The sequence below is a fragment of the Halictus rubicundus genome, chromosome 13 (genome assembly GCF_050948215.1).
Source record: "Halictus rubicundus isolate RS-2024b chromosome 13, iyHalRubi1_principal, whole genome shotgun sequence".
Taxonomy (NCBI): domain Eukaryota; kingdom Metazoa; phylum Arthropoda; class Insecta; order Hymenoptera; family Halictidae; genus Halictus; species Halictus rubicundus.
In genome coordinates, this window is record NC_135161.1 from 13,336,139 (window position 1) to 13,351,563 (window position 15,425).

General features: G+C 40.3%; 1 protein-coding gene across 1 annotated transcript; it reads right to left on the reverse strand.

Annotated features, from left to right (window-relative positions):
• Positions 1-975: 975 nt before the first annotated feature.
• LOC143360262 (cadherin-23-like) lies at positions 976-15,191 on the reverse strand. The gene is made up of 24 exons (XM_076798956.1): positions 14,893-15,191; positions 13,434-13,585; positions 11,036-11,416; positions 10,496-10,625; positions 9,758-10,125; positions 9,042-9,180; positions 8,512-8,767; positions 8,070-8,344; positions 7,373-7,698; positions 6,989-7,300; positions 6,456-6,729; positions 5,968-6,268; positions 5,633-5,828; positions 5,405-5,562; positions 5,111-5,292; positions 4,800-5,023; positions 4,376-4,564; positions 3,901-4,194; positions 3,600-3,839; positions 3,173-3,358; positions 2,957-3,093; positions 2,365-2,756; positions 1,692-1,956; positions 976-1,590 (listed from the first exon to the last, which is right to left on the reverse strand). The coding sequence occupies exons 1-24, from the start codon at positions 15,107-15,109 to the stop codon at positions 1,476-1,478; spliced, it is 5,709 nt and encodes a 1,902-aa protein (XP_076655071.1). The 5' UTR covers positions 15,110-15,191; the 3' UTR covers positions 976-1,475.
• Between the last annotated feature and the right edge of the window lie 234 nt (positions 15,192-15,425).

The window sequence follows — 15,425 nt, forward strand, 5'->3', positions numbered from 1 at the left end:
AAAAGTATCACAGGCTAATAAAACGTGCAACAGTTTGCAGAATCTGTGTTGTAAGCTGAACAACTGAAGTGAGTTGTCAAGTTTTCGCGAAACAATAAAAACTGTACTAACTTTTAATGGCTTCTTTGCCGTCACATAAATGGCATTTTTGCTGCGCCGGAGACTCTAATGTTTAAAATTGGGAAAAACAAGAAGTGCTGTAAAATGCTGTGAAAGAAATTCGACCGTTAGGTGAATTCTCCGTTGTCCACTATTTTTAGAGACTGACCTACTCCTCACCGAAAGCTTCCGTACGAAGGCGGTCTATTTAGGCGTGAACGTCGAAAGTACCGAATTTATGTCATTTTTACGGTAAAATCATTACAAGAAGCGTAGTTAGAGGGTAGAGCCACGTAAAACTCACGCGACAGCACCCCAGAAGGGTGAACGGGACTTGAATGTGTGATTAACCTATCGAGGTCACCCTGCTCATTTACATTTAAACAATGGATTCTTCTTTCGGCAGTGTGCCGGTTCCGAGATTTTATCTCCGTCGGTTGTACACCTAGCGATCGTTCTTTTTGATAGTAATCGTACGAGATGTGGCTAAACTTCCTGTACAGCTTTCATTGAACAGACTTTGTTTAAAAAAGCTTCGGTTGTATATTAATTTTTATTCGATGCCAAATGAGGGTTGAGAAAAATATTTTTCATTATTTTTATTATTATCATATTGTTATATTCCTCTAAATAGAAGGGTTAGAACATCCCCCAAAGCTGGAAATGAAACTATTAGTCATTTATTTAGAGAATTATTAATTGCAGAGTATATTTTTAACTTCGACTCATTTTACAGTCTGCAAAAGCACAGTTTCAGTATCATCCCCTGCAAGGTATACTTCCTACCTTATCAACTTCCACACTTAGTTTTCTTCACGCTTCCATAGATGTCACATCTCCTAATTAAGTGGACACTAATTTTCAAAGGATTTGTAACATTTATTAGTACGGTCAAAAATCATTGCGATCTACAACTTATGAATACATATATTTTAACTGTGGTACCTGGCTGCAACAATATGCAACACTCAGGGCAGAAATTATGTTAGCATTACCATCTGAATTTTATTTCTCAGAAAATGTACAAACTTGTACAAAAACTCGTCAACAAGGAATGTGAATGTGCAGAGATCATCGGTGTGTTTCCTTTGGACGTTCAACGACGTCAGGCTTTACGTATATTTAACCACTAGATTCGTTGAAATAATTGCTCGCCTATTTGCATAAGTCACGGCTAGCAATGTCTCGACAATAAATAACATTTATTGGTGTCGCGGTTAAAATTACTGTAAAATAAATATTAAATATTTCTATCGTTTGTACGAGGTATGACTATATGTACACGAACGCTTCTAAATTTACAGTAGTCCAGCAGTCGTGGATATTACCGCTGGAATAATGAATCATGTTGGCTTAGGGTTACGATCGTTGTTCGGTTAAAGCTCCGTTGTTTCGATTTTCTTGCCAAGAGGATTCACGATCGTGTTGTGCGCCCGACGCAACGACGACGTGTGGTGGAAGTTGTTCGGAATATTCGCGATACTCTCTAAGCTGGAAAATCGAACCTCATTAATTGCACATTTCTATCATAAGTCTAGTGTTGTAGAAACGGACTCCAGAGTATTTCTCAATACCCTAATCGGTCTGCCTACCTTGAAATGGAAGACACTCTTGGCTCGATGTAATACGGTTTGTCTTCGTTTCTTTGGTTCGTGTTCACTTCGTTCATCATTTCTTCGTTGTTCAGCGCATTCTCGTCGAGAGAGTCACGCTCGGACGTGTGACTAATGGACTCGTCGCTTTTGAACCATTCGTTCTCATAAGCGTGCATCCATATTGGATTCGAGCCTTCCACGCTGTGCTTGTTCGTGTTCGGAACGCGGCCGGGACCCCTGATGAACTCTGCGTCCGACGTGCCTGCCAAACAATTCCAAATTTACAGCCGAGCGTCCAAAATTGAATATTGAAAAATTGAACTGAACTTTTAACACTAGGTTTACGGAGCACTAAAAATGACTATTTTACATTACTTTATAAGAATAACATGAAAGTATCGATCGAAGTTCGTAGCCATTTTTTAAATAATATGTACCCAAAGAAATGAATTTGTTAAATAATTGCTCATGGATGCATTTTTACAATCTCTATATTTGCTATTTAAAAATATTAGAATCCGTCATTTTGACGGGTCCCGTAAATCTAGTGTTAAGACTGAGCGTTGCTCCAATTGAGGATCCCAAATTGAGCACTGAGCTGAGAATAATATAGAATAAATTGTTCTATTATTATTCTAGATTAAATTATCCTATTGGTATTGATAGTTACCGAAAGGAGACGCGTTCGCCGCCTTCAATTGCCTTCGGAACGAGGCTCTCTGCGAAAGGCAGAGAGCTATGCACAAAATTAGCAGAGCGCCGAGAAACAGGGTCAAAGTCAAAAGCCAAAAAGTCGTCCCCGCTTGCTCGTACTGAATAATCGGCTGATACTGTGCCGGTTGCGTGTCGAGAACATTGAATTCCTTGAACAACGTGTCGAGCTTCTCGATGTTTCTGTCGACCAGCTCGAGAACCTCGGACACCTCGAGGATCGAATTGTCACGTCGATTGACCAGGTGCAGGTACAGGTCTGTCTTCGTCCTGTCCACCGAACCGTCGTGATTTTCGTGTGTTTTATACTCGTCGATGTTCACTATTGCTCCGGTCACGTTGCCCAAGATCCTGAACATTGTAAATTAATCAATTTTCCGTTTGGTACACGCGGTGCAAAGTGTACAGGGAATTGTTTTACGAATTTCAGAAATTTCCCCCACTCGAAGCCACCGACAAAATAAACAAAAGTGGTTTAAGTGTATTCGGAAAAGGAATAAGTAAAATTTTATCGCCTGGAAATTCGTAGGTATGCAATTGCGTACACTTACTCTCTGAACGTGTCTATCCTGTTACGGACTTCCGGCGGATGCTGCCTCAGCACGAACCGGACCCGTTGATCTTCTCGTAATAAATAAATAAACACTCTAGCTGTGTCTTGAAGACCGTGGGAGTCGTTGGCTAGAACCTGTTTCGAATAATTATATCATTGACGCCATACTTTCCCGTTCCAGTTTATATTAATTGTTCAATGTGAATTCGCTTACCATGAAATCGAAGTACCCCTTCATGCCTCTTTGTGGATCGAAGTTCAGACTCACAACTCCAGTGAGTTTGTTAACAAGGAAAGGTTGTATCTCAATGTCATCGAGGCCCTCTGTCAAGGTCATGTGAATTTTGCCAACTGTGTAATAAGTGATCACTGCATTGTCACCGGCGTCTAGATCGATTGCCTTTGACCGACACAAATTACAGTTCTTATTATTGATATTCATTTTGATATACCAAGCGGTTAAACTTTACCTCGGAAAACCAGAGATTTTTAACTGTTTTTTATGCGATCCTGTAGATTTTGGGGAGAGAATGCCGAAAATCCAAGTTTTAATATGAGGAGTACACTATAGTCGAAAAAAGTTAAAAATTTCTGGTTTCCTGAGGTAAAGTTTAGCCTTCCGAGCTTCGAGATAATTATACCTTAATTTGCATAAATTGTGTGCCAAAATCAGCTTCCGTGGTCACGCCCCCAGTGAATACTTTGCTGACGAATTTCGGCGGGTTGTCGTTTATGTCAATCACGTCTATAATGACCTTCAGCGTCGTGTCGGTTGCATCCTCGATGAAGCTGTCGTTCGTTGGAACTGTGGTGCAGTCCTCCGTTGCTTTTACAATTAACAAATGTTGCTGTTGTTGCTCTCTGTCCAATGTCTTGGCAGTCTGCGATAAATGTTCGTAGATCTGTAAAATACTTTTTGGCGAAAGTGTTTTTAATACGTACGGTTAATTCGTGTTTGAATATATCGAGGATGAAGAAGCCATCGTCATTTCCGCTGACGATGAAGTAGCAAACTTGAGCTGGAGGATCATCGAGCTCGTCGACGTCATCGCGATCGACAGTCTGAGGTAGCAAAATCGTTTCCGTACCAGGAAATTGTTGCTCGGTGAAATTCGTGTTGAAAATTTCCACTAAGAATTGTGGCTCGTAGTCGTTGATATTTCGCACGTAGATTATCAAATCTAGATCCGAACTTAGGGGGGTGGGGGTTCCTAGATCGTACGCTTCTATTCGGATCTGGGGACAAATTAATTATTTCTTAATGTTTAAATTCTTAAATTTAAATGATGTTTAAATTCAAGTACCAATTTAGTTTGTTCGCGTTAAAATGTGGCTATTTTATTTAACAGAAATAGCACACTACAAAAATAAAAAGAGGATCCAAAAAATTATGGTTGTTGTTAAACATGGCAGTTACCTCATACAATTTTTGAGTTTCTCTGTCTAAGGGGAGTTTTAAAGAAACTATTCCGGATGTGTCATCAATGCCAAAAGTTCTCCAATGACCAGCAAGATCTTGTTTCAAACGATAGTGAACGTCACCGTTTAGGCCTGTGTCAGCGTCCCTAGCCTCGATTTGGATAATCGGTGTCCCAACTGTTACGTTCTGTAAATTACAAAATACAGAATTAGAAAAATATTTCAAGAATCCAACACCAATTTAAATTACCTCCACTTATTGCATTAAAATTTGTAAATAATTGACTTGGAATATATATAATATTTCTCCTCAATTGGTGTTTTTGTAAACTTTCAGAAAATTTTAATTCAAATTGTACAGGGGGAATAATATGAATATATTTAATGTGATAAATGGATATTTTTCAATTGTTAATAGTTACCTCTGGCACACGGATCGTCGTGTTATGCTGAGGGCTAATAAACACCGGTGGATTGTCGTTGTAGTCGGTGACACATATATTCATAGTCTGACTGTCTCTGTTGGAAGGACTGCCAAGATCGCGTGCTTCCACTGACAGTGAGTAATTGCCAAATTTTCCCCGAAGCGAGTGAGCCGCTTTTATACTTGCTGTCCAATAATCTATTTGTTCGAGAATGAACAAACCTATCACGAGAAACGAATAATTCATTGAAAACTAAAAATCAAGGTAATCGTGTAAAATAAAAATATTTAAATATATTTGGCGCACACCTAATTCGTTTCCAGAGAGAATTCTAATTTTCACACGACCATTCGGAGTTGTCGGATCATCGGCATCCTTCGTTTTGATGACGAAAATTAGATCCTTCACATCGTGGAACTCCGATATAGTGATGCATGTCGACGGAATGTCCATTATCGGAGTGTTGTCGTTGACATCGGCCACTGTCACTCTTAAAAACATTTAGTGGGGCCATTAATGCTTTGCAACTCGAAATTAGAATTTTTTTAAATAATTGCCAGCAGGAAAATTGTGTGCAATTATTAGAAAATTATTCCACTTACTGAATCTGCTTGAACGCGTTTCTGGATTCGCCAGCAGTGTAACCGAACTGATAATTGTCCCACGCTTCAATTACCAGAACATAACTTTGCTTAGCCTCCCAATCGATAGAGTCTGCTACCGTCAGTGTGCCATACTCAGGATGAATAGCAAAGGTTCCCTATCAAAAAGAAAAAGCAATTATCTTTTCTTCCCAGATCGATTTAATAATTCCTGAATTAAATACTCACCTGGGACGACATTCTATCGAGCAGGTAAGTAATTTTGCCATAATCACCGCTGTCAGGGTCGCTAGCTTGAATCACAGCAATCTCTGTGCCTATCTTTGCATTCTCCAGCACCGTTAAATTACTAACATCGGACACAAAGTATGGATTATTGTCGTTCTCGTCCAACACCTGAACATAAACCTCTGATAGGCTCGATCTGTAAAAGTTAGGAGAATTGTCTGCATTAATTTCGAAATATTTAGTATCGTAATCAACGAGAATATGAACTCGCATGAAAAGTGCATACTGCGAGAAATAATGTAATTTTTTAATAATGTAAATGATGTAATTTTTACCTCGGTGGTATTCCCGAGTCGGTAGCTCTAACTGTTAAATTGAGCCAGGAATATTGTTCCCTATCGATTTTATTCGAGACTACCATCTCGCCAGTTTCAGAATCAAGATGAACCAAATCCGTCAATTCTTGTGGACTTTCCAACGTGTAAGTGATGCTACGATTTTTGTCAGCGTCGTCGGCAACAATGTTAGCAATGTTCACGCCATTTTTACTGTTCTCTGTCACCGATCGTCTGTAGAACGGTCTACGGAACCTCGGATTGTTGTCGTTCTCGTCCTCGATTATTATGTTCAGCGTTGCTGAAATTAAAACCACCAAAACCAAACTTCAAATGTTAAACTTCACCTCAGGGAACCAGACATTTTTAACTTTTTCAAATTTAATCCTGTAGATTTTGCCGAGAAAATGCCGAAAATCCAAGTTTCGATTCTAGGAGATCACTAGTTCAAAAGTGATGTGTGTGTAAAAGCGAAAAATGTGCTATACCAAAGGCAGTTTGTATTCCCCTAACAGCAGCCAAATCCTCGACCACAAGACCCAGCCTGATCGTCTCCACTCTTTCTCTGTCCAGCAATTTAACGACTCGCAGCAGCCCGTCGAGCGCGTTTAATTCGAGCGCAGACAGGTAATCGTACTCTTGAATTTTAATTAGCGTCCCTTCTTCGTTCCTCGCCTCCGACGAGTTCGGATCGATGCGATATCGTAAAATCGGCGCGATATCGGGATCGTTGGCGACAACGCGATGCACGTACGATCCAACCTAACAGATGACACGAATAACTCAATCTCATTAACAATTTTTTATCCCGAGCCTGTCGACAGTGATAAAAATTCAATTTCATTTCATGTTACAGGGGGTTCCAAGTATTTTCTGCGAAACGGTGCCATTATTGGGTAAGAGGGGATAAAAGCGTTAAACAAGATACCATCGCTAATGAATAATTTTTAATACATATATTCATTATCGAATTATTCAAGAGCTAATCTAGCAAGTTTTTGTCATTTTTGCCTTCACTTGCCTGAGTATTTTCCCGAATGGTAACAGTACCAGGATCGAGGAACACCGGTGGTTTATTATTAACATCAACGATTGTGATGTTAACTAGCACGTCAGCTGTCCTCTGGATTTCCGTCCCGCTGTCAATCGCGAGCACGTTTAGGCTGTACCTGGTTGTTTTCGGGGACGTGAGATCTGGATCCAAATTCGAGCCTGGAGCAACCCTAATCACACCTGTCTCCGGGCTAATTACGAATTTGTCGCCCGCACCGCTCTGGATTCTATAAACCAATTTGTTGTTGGGCGAGGAGAGGTCTTTGTCCCAGGCTTTGACCTGTGAAAAATATTTTGTAAATAATGCAATTTTAATGCACACATACTGCACATTGTATAAATATATGTATACCTGGACCACGCTAGTGCCACCGGCCAAATCTTCGGGAATGCTTCTCTTGTACATGGTCCTTTCGAAAGCGGGAGGGTTGTCGTTAATGTCCTTCAAGTAAATAATTAACGGAGCATCCGAGCTCAAACTCGGCGTGCCCGCGTCCCTCGCCCTCACTGTCAATCTCAACGGCCGCACCGACGCTGCTTTGTGACCTTGATTCACTGGCAATTCTTCGTAATCAAGCGGTGATGACGGAACGATGATTCCACGCTTCGAATCGATAGTGAAGTTCCGCGAGAACTCTCCCGACACCAGTGCATAGATCACTTCGCTGTTCTTGGTACCTGAAGAGTAATTGTCAATTGTCTAATTATTGTCAAATTATTATTCTTTTCTATCCTATTTGCTATATTCCGTTCACTGCAAAATCTAACCGCGGATTTTATAATAAAAATGAGTGTGAAAAGAAAAATATATTAAAAGGAATAGCCAACTGGTCCGTGTAACAAATGTAGAAAATTTTGCACAAAGATCCGCCCTCTAGTTATTAGCAATTAATTATGAAGCTGCAGATCTGTGTGCAAAATAAAAATTTTCTTTGTCCACTGTAATAATGGGGAATCGAATCAGTATTACTGTCGTGAATAATTTAAGTAGTTAAAGCTAATGCGGCAGAACAATGTGAATGAATGATTGAAAGTAAAAATTTGCAAACCGTTCAAATCGATGTCAAAAGCTTCGACGACCAACGGTGATTCGAAGTTTGCCTGATTTTCCAGAAGCACAGCCTCGTATTTATTTTGCAAGAACACAGGCGCGTTGTCGTTGACGTCGTTGATGTTCACGATCAGTTGGACAGTGTTGCGGTTGCCTTTGCCAAGGTCATCCCTCGCCTCGATAGTCAAGTAATGACGGGACACGATTTCTCGATCGAAACTTTGACCTGGCTCTTTCACCGTGATGACACCTGTCTTGCGATCTATCGACAATCTACGAGTAACAAAATTATGTTCATTAAAGTTTGAAATCTGAAGGATCCTTCGAACTGTTAAATATTTTTCAGTGGTCACTTAATGCCAGAAACCTATTTCTGTTAATAGACCTTTTAATTTCTGTAGCGTAAGGGACCCAATTAATTACACTGATTTTTATCTTACGCGTGCGCAATACTGCCACCCACGTGCGTGTATCGAATTCCTCGAGTTCCAAAATTCCCGCTGTCATTGTCCAACGCTTGAACCCACGCCACTGTAGTTCCCACAGCGCAATTCTCCGGAATTGACACCTCGTAGATGTTCTCAGTGAACTCGGGATAATTGTCGTTCTGGTCTTTTATGAACACAGTTACTGGCACCGTGCTGTATTTCGGTTTAACTGACACCACTTCTTTCGCGATTAACGTAAAATTCACCTCTGAAATATAGAACATAAATTCAATCTTGAAACATTTAAACTTCACCTCGGAAACCCAGAAATTTTTAACTTTTCACTACATAATCCTGTACATCTCGATGAGAAAATGCCAAAAATCGAAGTTTTAAAGCGAGGAATTCGCTAATTCAAAAGTTAATTGAAAATAAACGTTTATTTAAATGTTGTGGACGTTGCATCAGCACTCAACGTGTTGATCTATGTTTTCTACAGTTTTAGATAATTGTTTGCTGTCTAAATAAATCGATTAAAATACCTGATATCGTTTCGAAATCCAATTTGCTGGAATTCTTAACACGAATTAGAAAAGGAGCTTCGTTAATTCCCCTGGATGGCGTAACATCAAATATTCCATCATCGCCGTCGACGAACATTCGAAAAGTACCGTTCGTTCCCTGGAAAATGATTAGCATTACATAAAACCCTACACTCTTGCTAATTGAAATAGTTTATATCCTTTGATCGAAGCAAAATTACATTGACGGTTCAATTAACTGCCATAATAGACTATAACAGTGAAAGTGTGACGACAAACCTACACAAATCCTATCAAAACCTTCACAGTCATTAATTCCAATTATTTATGGAACGATACAACGTTTTATGTAACAATGTTGTGCAACAAAAGAATTTAGAAAGCACATTCAGAGATTTTGCAACAGAAATGGTAAATGGTATTCGAACTATCTTTACTTCGATCGCAACACGAAAATTGGAGAAATTGACTGATTGCGAACGTTCCAGTAGTAATCAGCTAATTAACTAATTGCTGTTGTGCAATAATGCAATATCGGAAAATCAAACCTAGAGAAAGAAAACTTCACCGTCGCAATAATTGCCCCACTGAAGCAACAATTTTTTTTTCATTATTAAAAACAACGGAGATATTAAAAATGATTTCTATAAAAATATGAATTCAAAGTCCCGCAATGCACTAATAGGCCCCAGTGCGAAATAACTTCCGCTTCTCACCAGGTCGTGATCATAGACTTCCGGTATCGCGTCGCCGATGAAATTAACCGGTGTATTGTACGGCGCGTTTTCATTAATCTCGGCTCTGTATCGCGGGTTTCGGAACTTAGGCGTCTCGTCGTTGACATCGGTAAGAATGACGGTGATTTCCGTCGATACTGATGGCGCTGGCACTATTTTCGACACCTCCCTCACGGTGATCTCCAACACGAACGCACCCTCCGCGTTCTCCTCCGCTTCCCTGTCCAGCTGCGCCCTGGTGAACACCAAACCGGAAGTGGCGTCGATGTCGAATAAGTATCGTGGCCCTTGGGTGATACTGTAGGTCACCTTGTTGTTTATCCCTTTGTCTCCGTCCACCGCTCGCACTGGAAATTAGTTGAACCGTTGCATTTGTTGCTGGACATTATGAAATTGATACGGAATAAAAACCGACTTCTTTGTCAGCGTTAAATAATTTCTTTAAGGGGACTTGTCAGGAGTTAAAAGATGATTAATAAAGAATATTAAAAATAATTTCTGGGAAGGGAAATTTATGAAATATAGTATGCCCACGTATAATTTGTGTACGAAATATTAAATTAGTGTAGAAAATATAGTCTTCAATATTTTATCATCGAGTGTGAATTTGTTTTCTGAGGAAACTGTCTATGCAATAGTGCTTCCATTAGGGGGATATTAAAGGTAATACGTTTGCTATGGCCGCTTCAAGTAAGATCGGTATGAAGGTAAACTGACCTTGAAGAACGGACGTTCCTATCCTGGCATTTTCGCTGATCCTGGCAACAGGCGTCATGGTTATGAATTCCGGTGGTTGGTCCTCGACGTCTTGAACCTTAACGAGGATCGCAGTTGTTCCCGTATTTACCTGAAATAATTACAAGCTTTGGTAACAAAATTTTAAAGTTGGAGGTGTATTTATTTCATTTTCAAAGGTGGAGCTAACAGATTTTGCCTATGAACAGCTTAATTACTTTAGCAGTACTTTCGACAGAAATATCTGTAATGATAAAGGTCGACGAATGAAAGTTCATTTTCCTTCGGAAAGGTCATTGTCTTTCATGTTCCTGTAAGGTTATCATGGCGACATTTATTACAGCATTATGGGGGTTTTTATCTACACTAGGACGTAAACAGCACTCTAACAGTTGCGATAAGAGGTGTGTTCGAAGCGGGTCATTTTCATAGTGAATTACTTCCCACGTTTTGCACTGCCCCTTGACTGGGGTCGAAGCACTTTTATTTTCGTTCAGAGATTACGTTTATTTTGCAACTAACCTTCTCATTGATCGCCCGATCGATGGCTAAAATTCTCAGCTGGTACAAATACTTCTTCTCGTAGTCCAAACGACCGATGAGACGCACGATGCCCTTTCCATTAACGGTGGAAATGCTGAACACGTCGTTGTCACCGTCGAGCTCCTGAAGATAGTAGACCACCTGTCCATGGACGCCCAGGTCGGCGTCGGTCGCCTCGACGGTGGTCAAAATACCTGGTCCAGAGTCCTCTCTTATTGTCAGAGACGTCGGATGGGGTCGAAAAATGGGGACGTTGTCGTTGACATCTTCCACCAGCAACAACAAACTTTGCGTGATAAAGTTTCCCTCTCCCAGCCTCCCGTCTGTCAAGGTCAGCACCAGTGCGTACTCGTCTCTGACCTGAAGAGAACATTGCAATGCCATTAACTGTCACTAGGTCTTCCTACTGGTCCCCACTATATAAGTAGAATTATTAAATAAATCCATAAGAAAAATAAGAAAATGTTTGCACCGATTGCAGGACACACGGGTCGAATAAAAATTTCTTTCTTATTTCAACTATTTTATGAAGCTGAAAATAATGCACACACGTTCCTAAATCTTTTCAATATGGCGTCCCTAAATCTTTGACATAGATAAAAATAGCAGTGTACAAGAAGAAAGCTGTTGCAATGTTTTTCAATTTTAAGTTGGGAAGTGGAATAAGAATAAATATAGTAATAATTTCTTTATTAAATAGAAATTGCTCATAATATGAGGTACGATTGCTTCTACGCTGTGGAATTGGTTCAAATTATTTTGCAAAGAGGAAACAAATATTTCCAAAGTACAGCATCGATTATGGAAGATAAAATTTGCACTGAGCTCCACAATCTAGTGAAGTTATTATTTCTCGTGTGCACTAAAACACTGTGAAATATTGTAAAATTCTAGTTGGTCAATGAAGAATTGATCCAAGATGTTTTCTATCCCTCGAGCGAAAGTAAAAAGGCCAATTTGAATTAAATAGAAATATGAGGTACGATTGCTCCTACGGTGTGGAATTTGTTCAAATTATTTTGCAAAGTGGAAACAAATATTTTCAAAGTACAGCACCAATTATGGAAGATAAAATTTGCACTGAGCTCCACAATCTAGTGAAGATATTATTTCTTGTGTGCACTAATACACTGTGAAATATTATAAAATTCTAGTTAGTCAATGAAGAATTGATCCAAGACGTTTTCTATCCCTCGAGCGAAAGTAAAAAGGCCAATTTGAATTAAATAGAAATATGAGGTACGATTGCTCCTACGGTGTGGAATTGGTTCAAATTATTTTGCAAAGTGGAAACAAATATTTTCAAAGTACAGCACCAATTATGGAAGATAAAATTTGCACTGAGCTCCACAATCTAGTGAAGATATTATTTCTCGTGTGCACTAATACACTGTGAAATATTGTAAAATTCTAGTTAGTCAATGAAGAATTGATCCAAGACGTTTTCTATCCCTCGAGCGAAAGTAAAAAGGCGAATTTGAAAGCGTCGAACACGATCAGCGGAATTAGGTTGCATGGGAATGATATTGTTACTTTGCGGACGTGTCGATTTTCCGAGATCATCGTGGCTGTCGTTGTCGACTAGCAATTTCGAGGGACGTCGTATCCTTTAGCAGGAAATTAACCGGCGCTTTAACAGTCGTGTTCAGGGGAGATGATAATAATGGCAAAATGACGAGTTCCACCGGCTGGATCCGTCGTAGATCACTATGTCCGCGCTGCTTCTCTTTGCTCGGGCTTCTCCGTCCCCCGGGAGTTTCTCTTTAATGACGTTCGACGCTGTTGTTACCGTGATCGAGGGTACTACGCGTGGAAGGTATGCAAAAAGCGAAGATCACTCGTGCGAGATGACGGGAAAACATAGCAAACGCGGGAGTGAACGTACGAACTATTTGTTTCCTCTCCACGCTCGTACTTAGGATTTGCATTTTAGGCTAGATCAATGCCTCGCGTTTTTTTGTACACTTCTTTCTCTTAGGTCCATCGATTCTTGCAACTTTCCTGTCTTCAATCATTGACTCACTGATTTACTGATATTGATTCTACTGTAGCACAGTTTCTTTTATGAGATTATTTTATCCGGAAAAATTTCATCGATATATTAATCAATTGGAGGAATTGGAGGAAAGGAATTAATAAAATTGCAAAGAATTAAGCGGGACTAATTCCTTTTGGCAATTTGTGTACTTATTTTCATAGGTTAGAACGACACTAGGTCGTGTAATGTTTTGTTCTGTGTATTTTTGAGAGGACGGTAGATGTCTAGGTTTCTTCAGGTGTATATGGGACACCTGAAGCAACCGAGGGGCGTCACCGTCGGTGGTCAAGCGGAATCATTGGGACAAAGAGGAGATCGTCATCGGGATGGATCGATTACCTCTCTGTCCAGCAATTTGTTCAGGTAAATATTGGCCTCGTTCTGGTTAAAATTCTCGACCCGAATCACGTCGCTGCCAGGCTGGTCTCTAACGCCGAACGTCAGGCTGTCACCGTCAGGATCGACGCCGCGAAGCCGGTAAATTAAACTGCCTGCAACAGAAATCAGTCGGCACGAATGCCATCACCGATGCGCCAACGAATCAACGCCGTAATTAATTGAAATGCACACAAACCGCGCTCGCACCGGGGACACGGTGGATCGTGGGGGACGCGAGTGACACGCATCGAGAGACTGCTCATGGCACAAGGGCGCCTACAGCTCGTTTAAAAAGTGCAACACTAAATTTTGTATTTCCCAAAATGGCCAATATTCCCTTAAAAAAATAGTCCGGTAATAAAGGACTCGTTTTGAAACTCGAAATCTCTGCTTTTGTAGGAAACTGAGGACACCTTTTAAGTCGAAAAATATGCAGGCTTTAATTTAATTTAATTTAACAACGAAAGTGAAGATATAATTTCCCTTGTTTGAGTGTGGGTATGATGCCGAGAATTGTTGTTCAGTCTCCCATCAACTTATTATTATTCAGATGAAAATCCACCAAGGAAGCGTGCATGTTCATAATTTTCTGAGGAATCTAACCATGCTAAGATTCCAGGATATTAGCTGAAAGTTGCAATTAAAAGTGTAACGAAAACATTGTGCTCGTCTGATCCCATCAAGTACGCAATCTTCTACACGCATTGTTCGCGAATAATTTAGCTGCAAGGTTTTATGCGATTTCAGTGTAAAACAGCTTTAATTGAATTTTACATCTGACGATCATGAAGATGCTGAACGATGTTCCAGCTACGTGGAGACCTTCAAGTATCTGTTCATACCTCGAAGGAAGTAAAACTGTATGTTAATACTCCGTGGCAAGCAACGTTGCCGTGCGATAATTTGTGTAATAGTGAAACTGCAGGAAACTTACTGAATTAACATCGATACTAATCAGCTACATATTCAAGAAGTTACGAGACTGTAACATTCGCGATCGTTGAAACTCTCTGTCTAACCTTGGAAACTTGAAATTTCTCATTGAAATACATTCGTTCTGCCACAGACTGATTTATAATTGCAAATCTATTTTTCTACAGCGTTACAGTTTCAGTCGTAAAGAAGAATTCTCCAGCGTTGCAGTAAAATCGCCATAACTTCGGATCAAATTAATATTTTCACGCAAAAAAAAAAAAGAAATAATCCCACATATTCTCCGAGTGTTACATTAACACGCGCACAAAGTGTCGAATTGATATCTTTGATGATCTTCTCGTAAAAAATGACTGAATACCGCCTGCGTTCTCAGAGTCGGTACACGGAGACCCCTCAAGGTTCAATGTATGCACGCGCAACCTAAACGCATGCCTATGGGCCCCAGGGTGCATCGAAGCAGAACGGAATTTCCACATATTCTTACCGACAGGTGTATCAGTGCCTTCCTTTAGTCTAAGAATAATTTCCGTCTGGCCGTCGATGAGAAACCGTGGAGGATTGTTCCTGGCCGAGCACCCGGTCAAAAGGCACATAAACACGAACGCGAGCCATTCGTGCTTAAACCTGCGCCTTTTGTACGATCGTAATTGCCGCGTGAACGTGGTCGTCGGTTTCCTCAAGGTCATCTCGGTGGCAACCATCCTTTAGTTGTCATGATTACTTCCCTCCGTCGGACGCGTGTATGCAAATAATTTCTAGCGCTGCGCTGCTCGGCTCCCCCGCATTCAATTCCACTCTGAAACAAATGAAGCACATGCGACTCTTATGTTCCTTCCTTTCACGAAGTATCATAAACCACAGGAGATGCGAAAGACAAACATTTGAATAGTGAAAGAAAATAATTTTTCTCTTAACACCTGTGTTGACAACAGAGCATTTTTCATCGCAGTGGACCTCCTACGACCTTGAATGACCTTGAGTCGTAGGGTCACCGTACGCGTCTTAAAACGCCCTAAT

Coding starts and splice junctions, on each gene's coding strand:
- LOC143360262 (XM_076798956.1), bottom strand. CDS start 15,109: ATGGTTGCCACCGAGATGACCTTGAGGAAACCGACGACCACGTTCACG. Junction 10,626..11,035: donor ATCGGGCGATCAATGAGAAG/GTTAGTTGCAAA, acceptor TAATTATTTCAG/GTAAATACGGGAACAACTGC. Junction 4,565..4,799: donor CGACGATCCGTGTGCCAGAG/GTAACTATTAAC, acceptor TGTAATTTACAG/AACGTAACAGTTGGGACACC.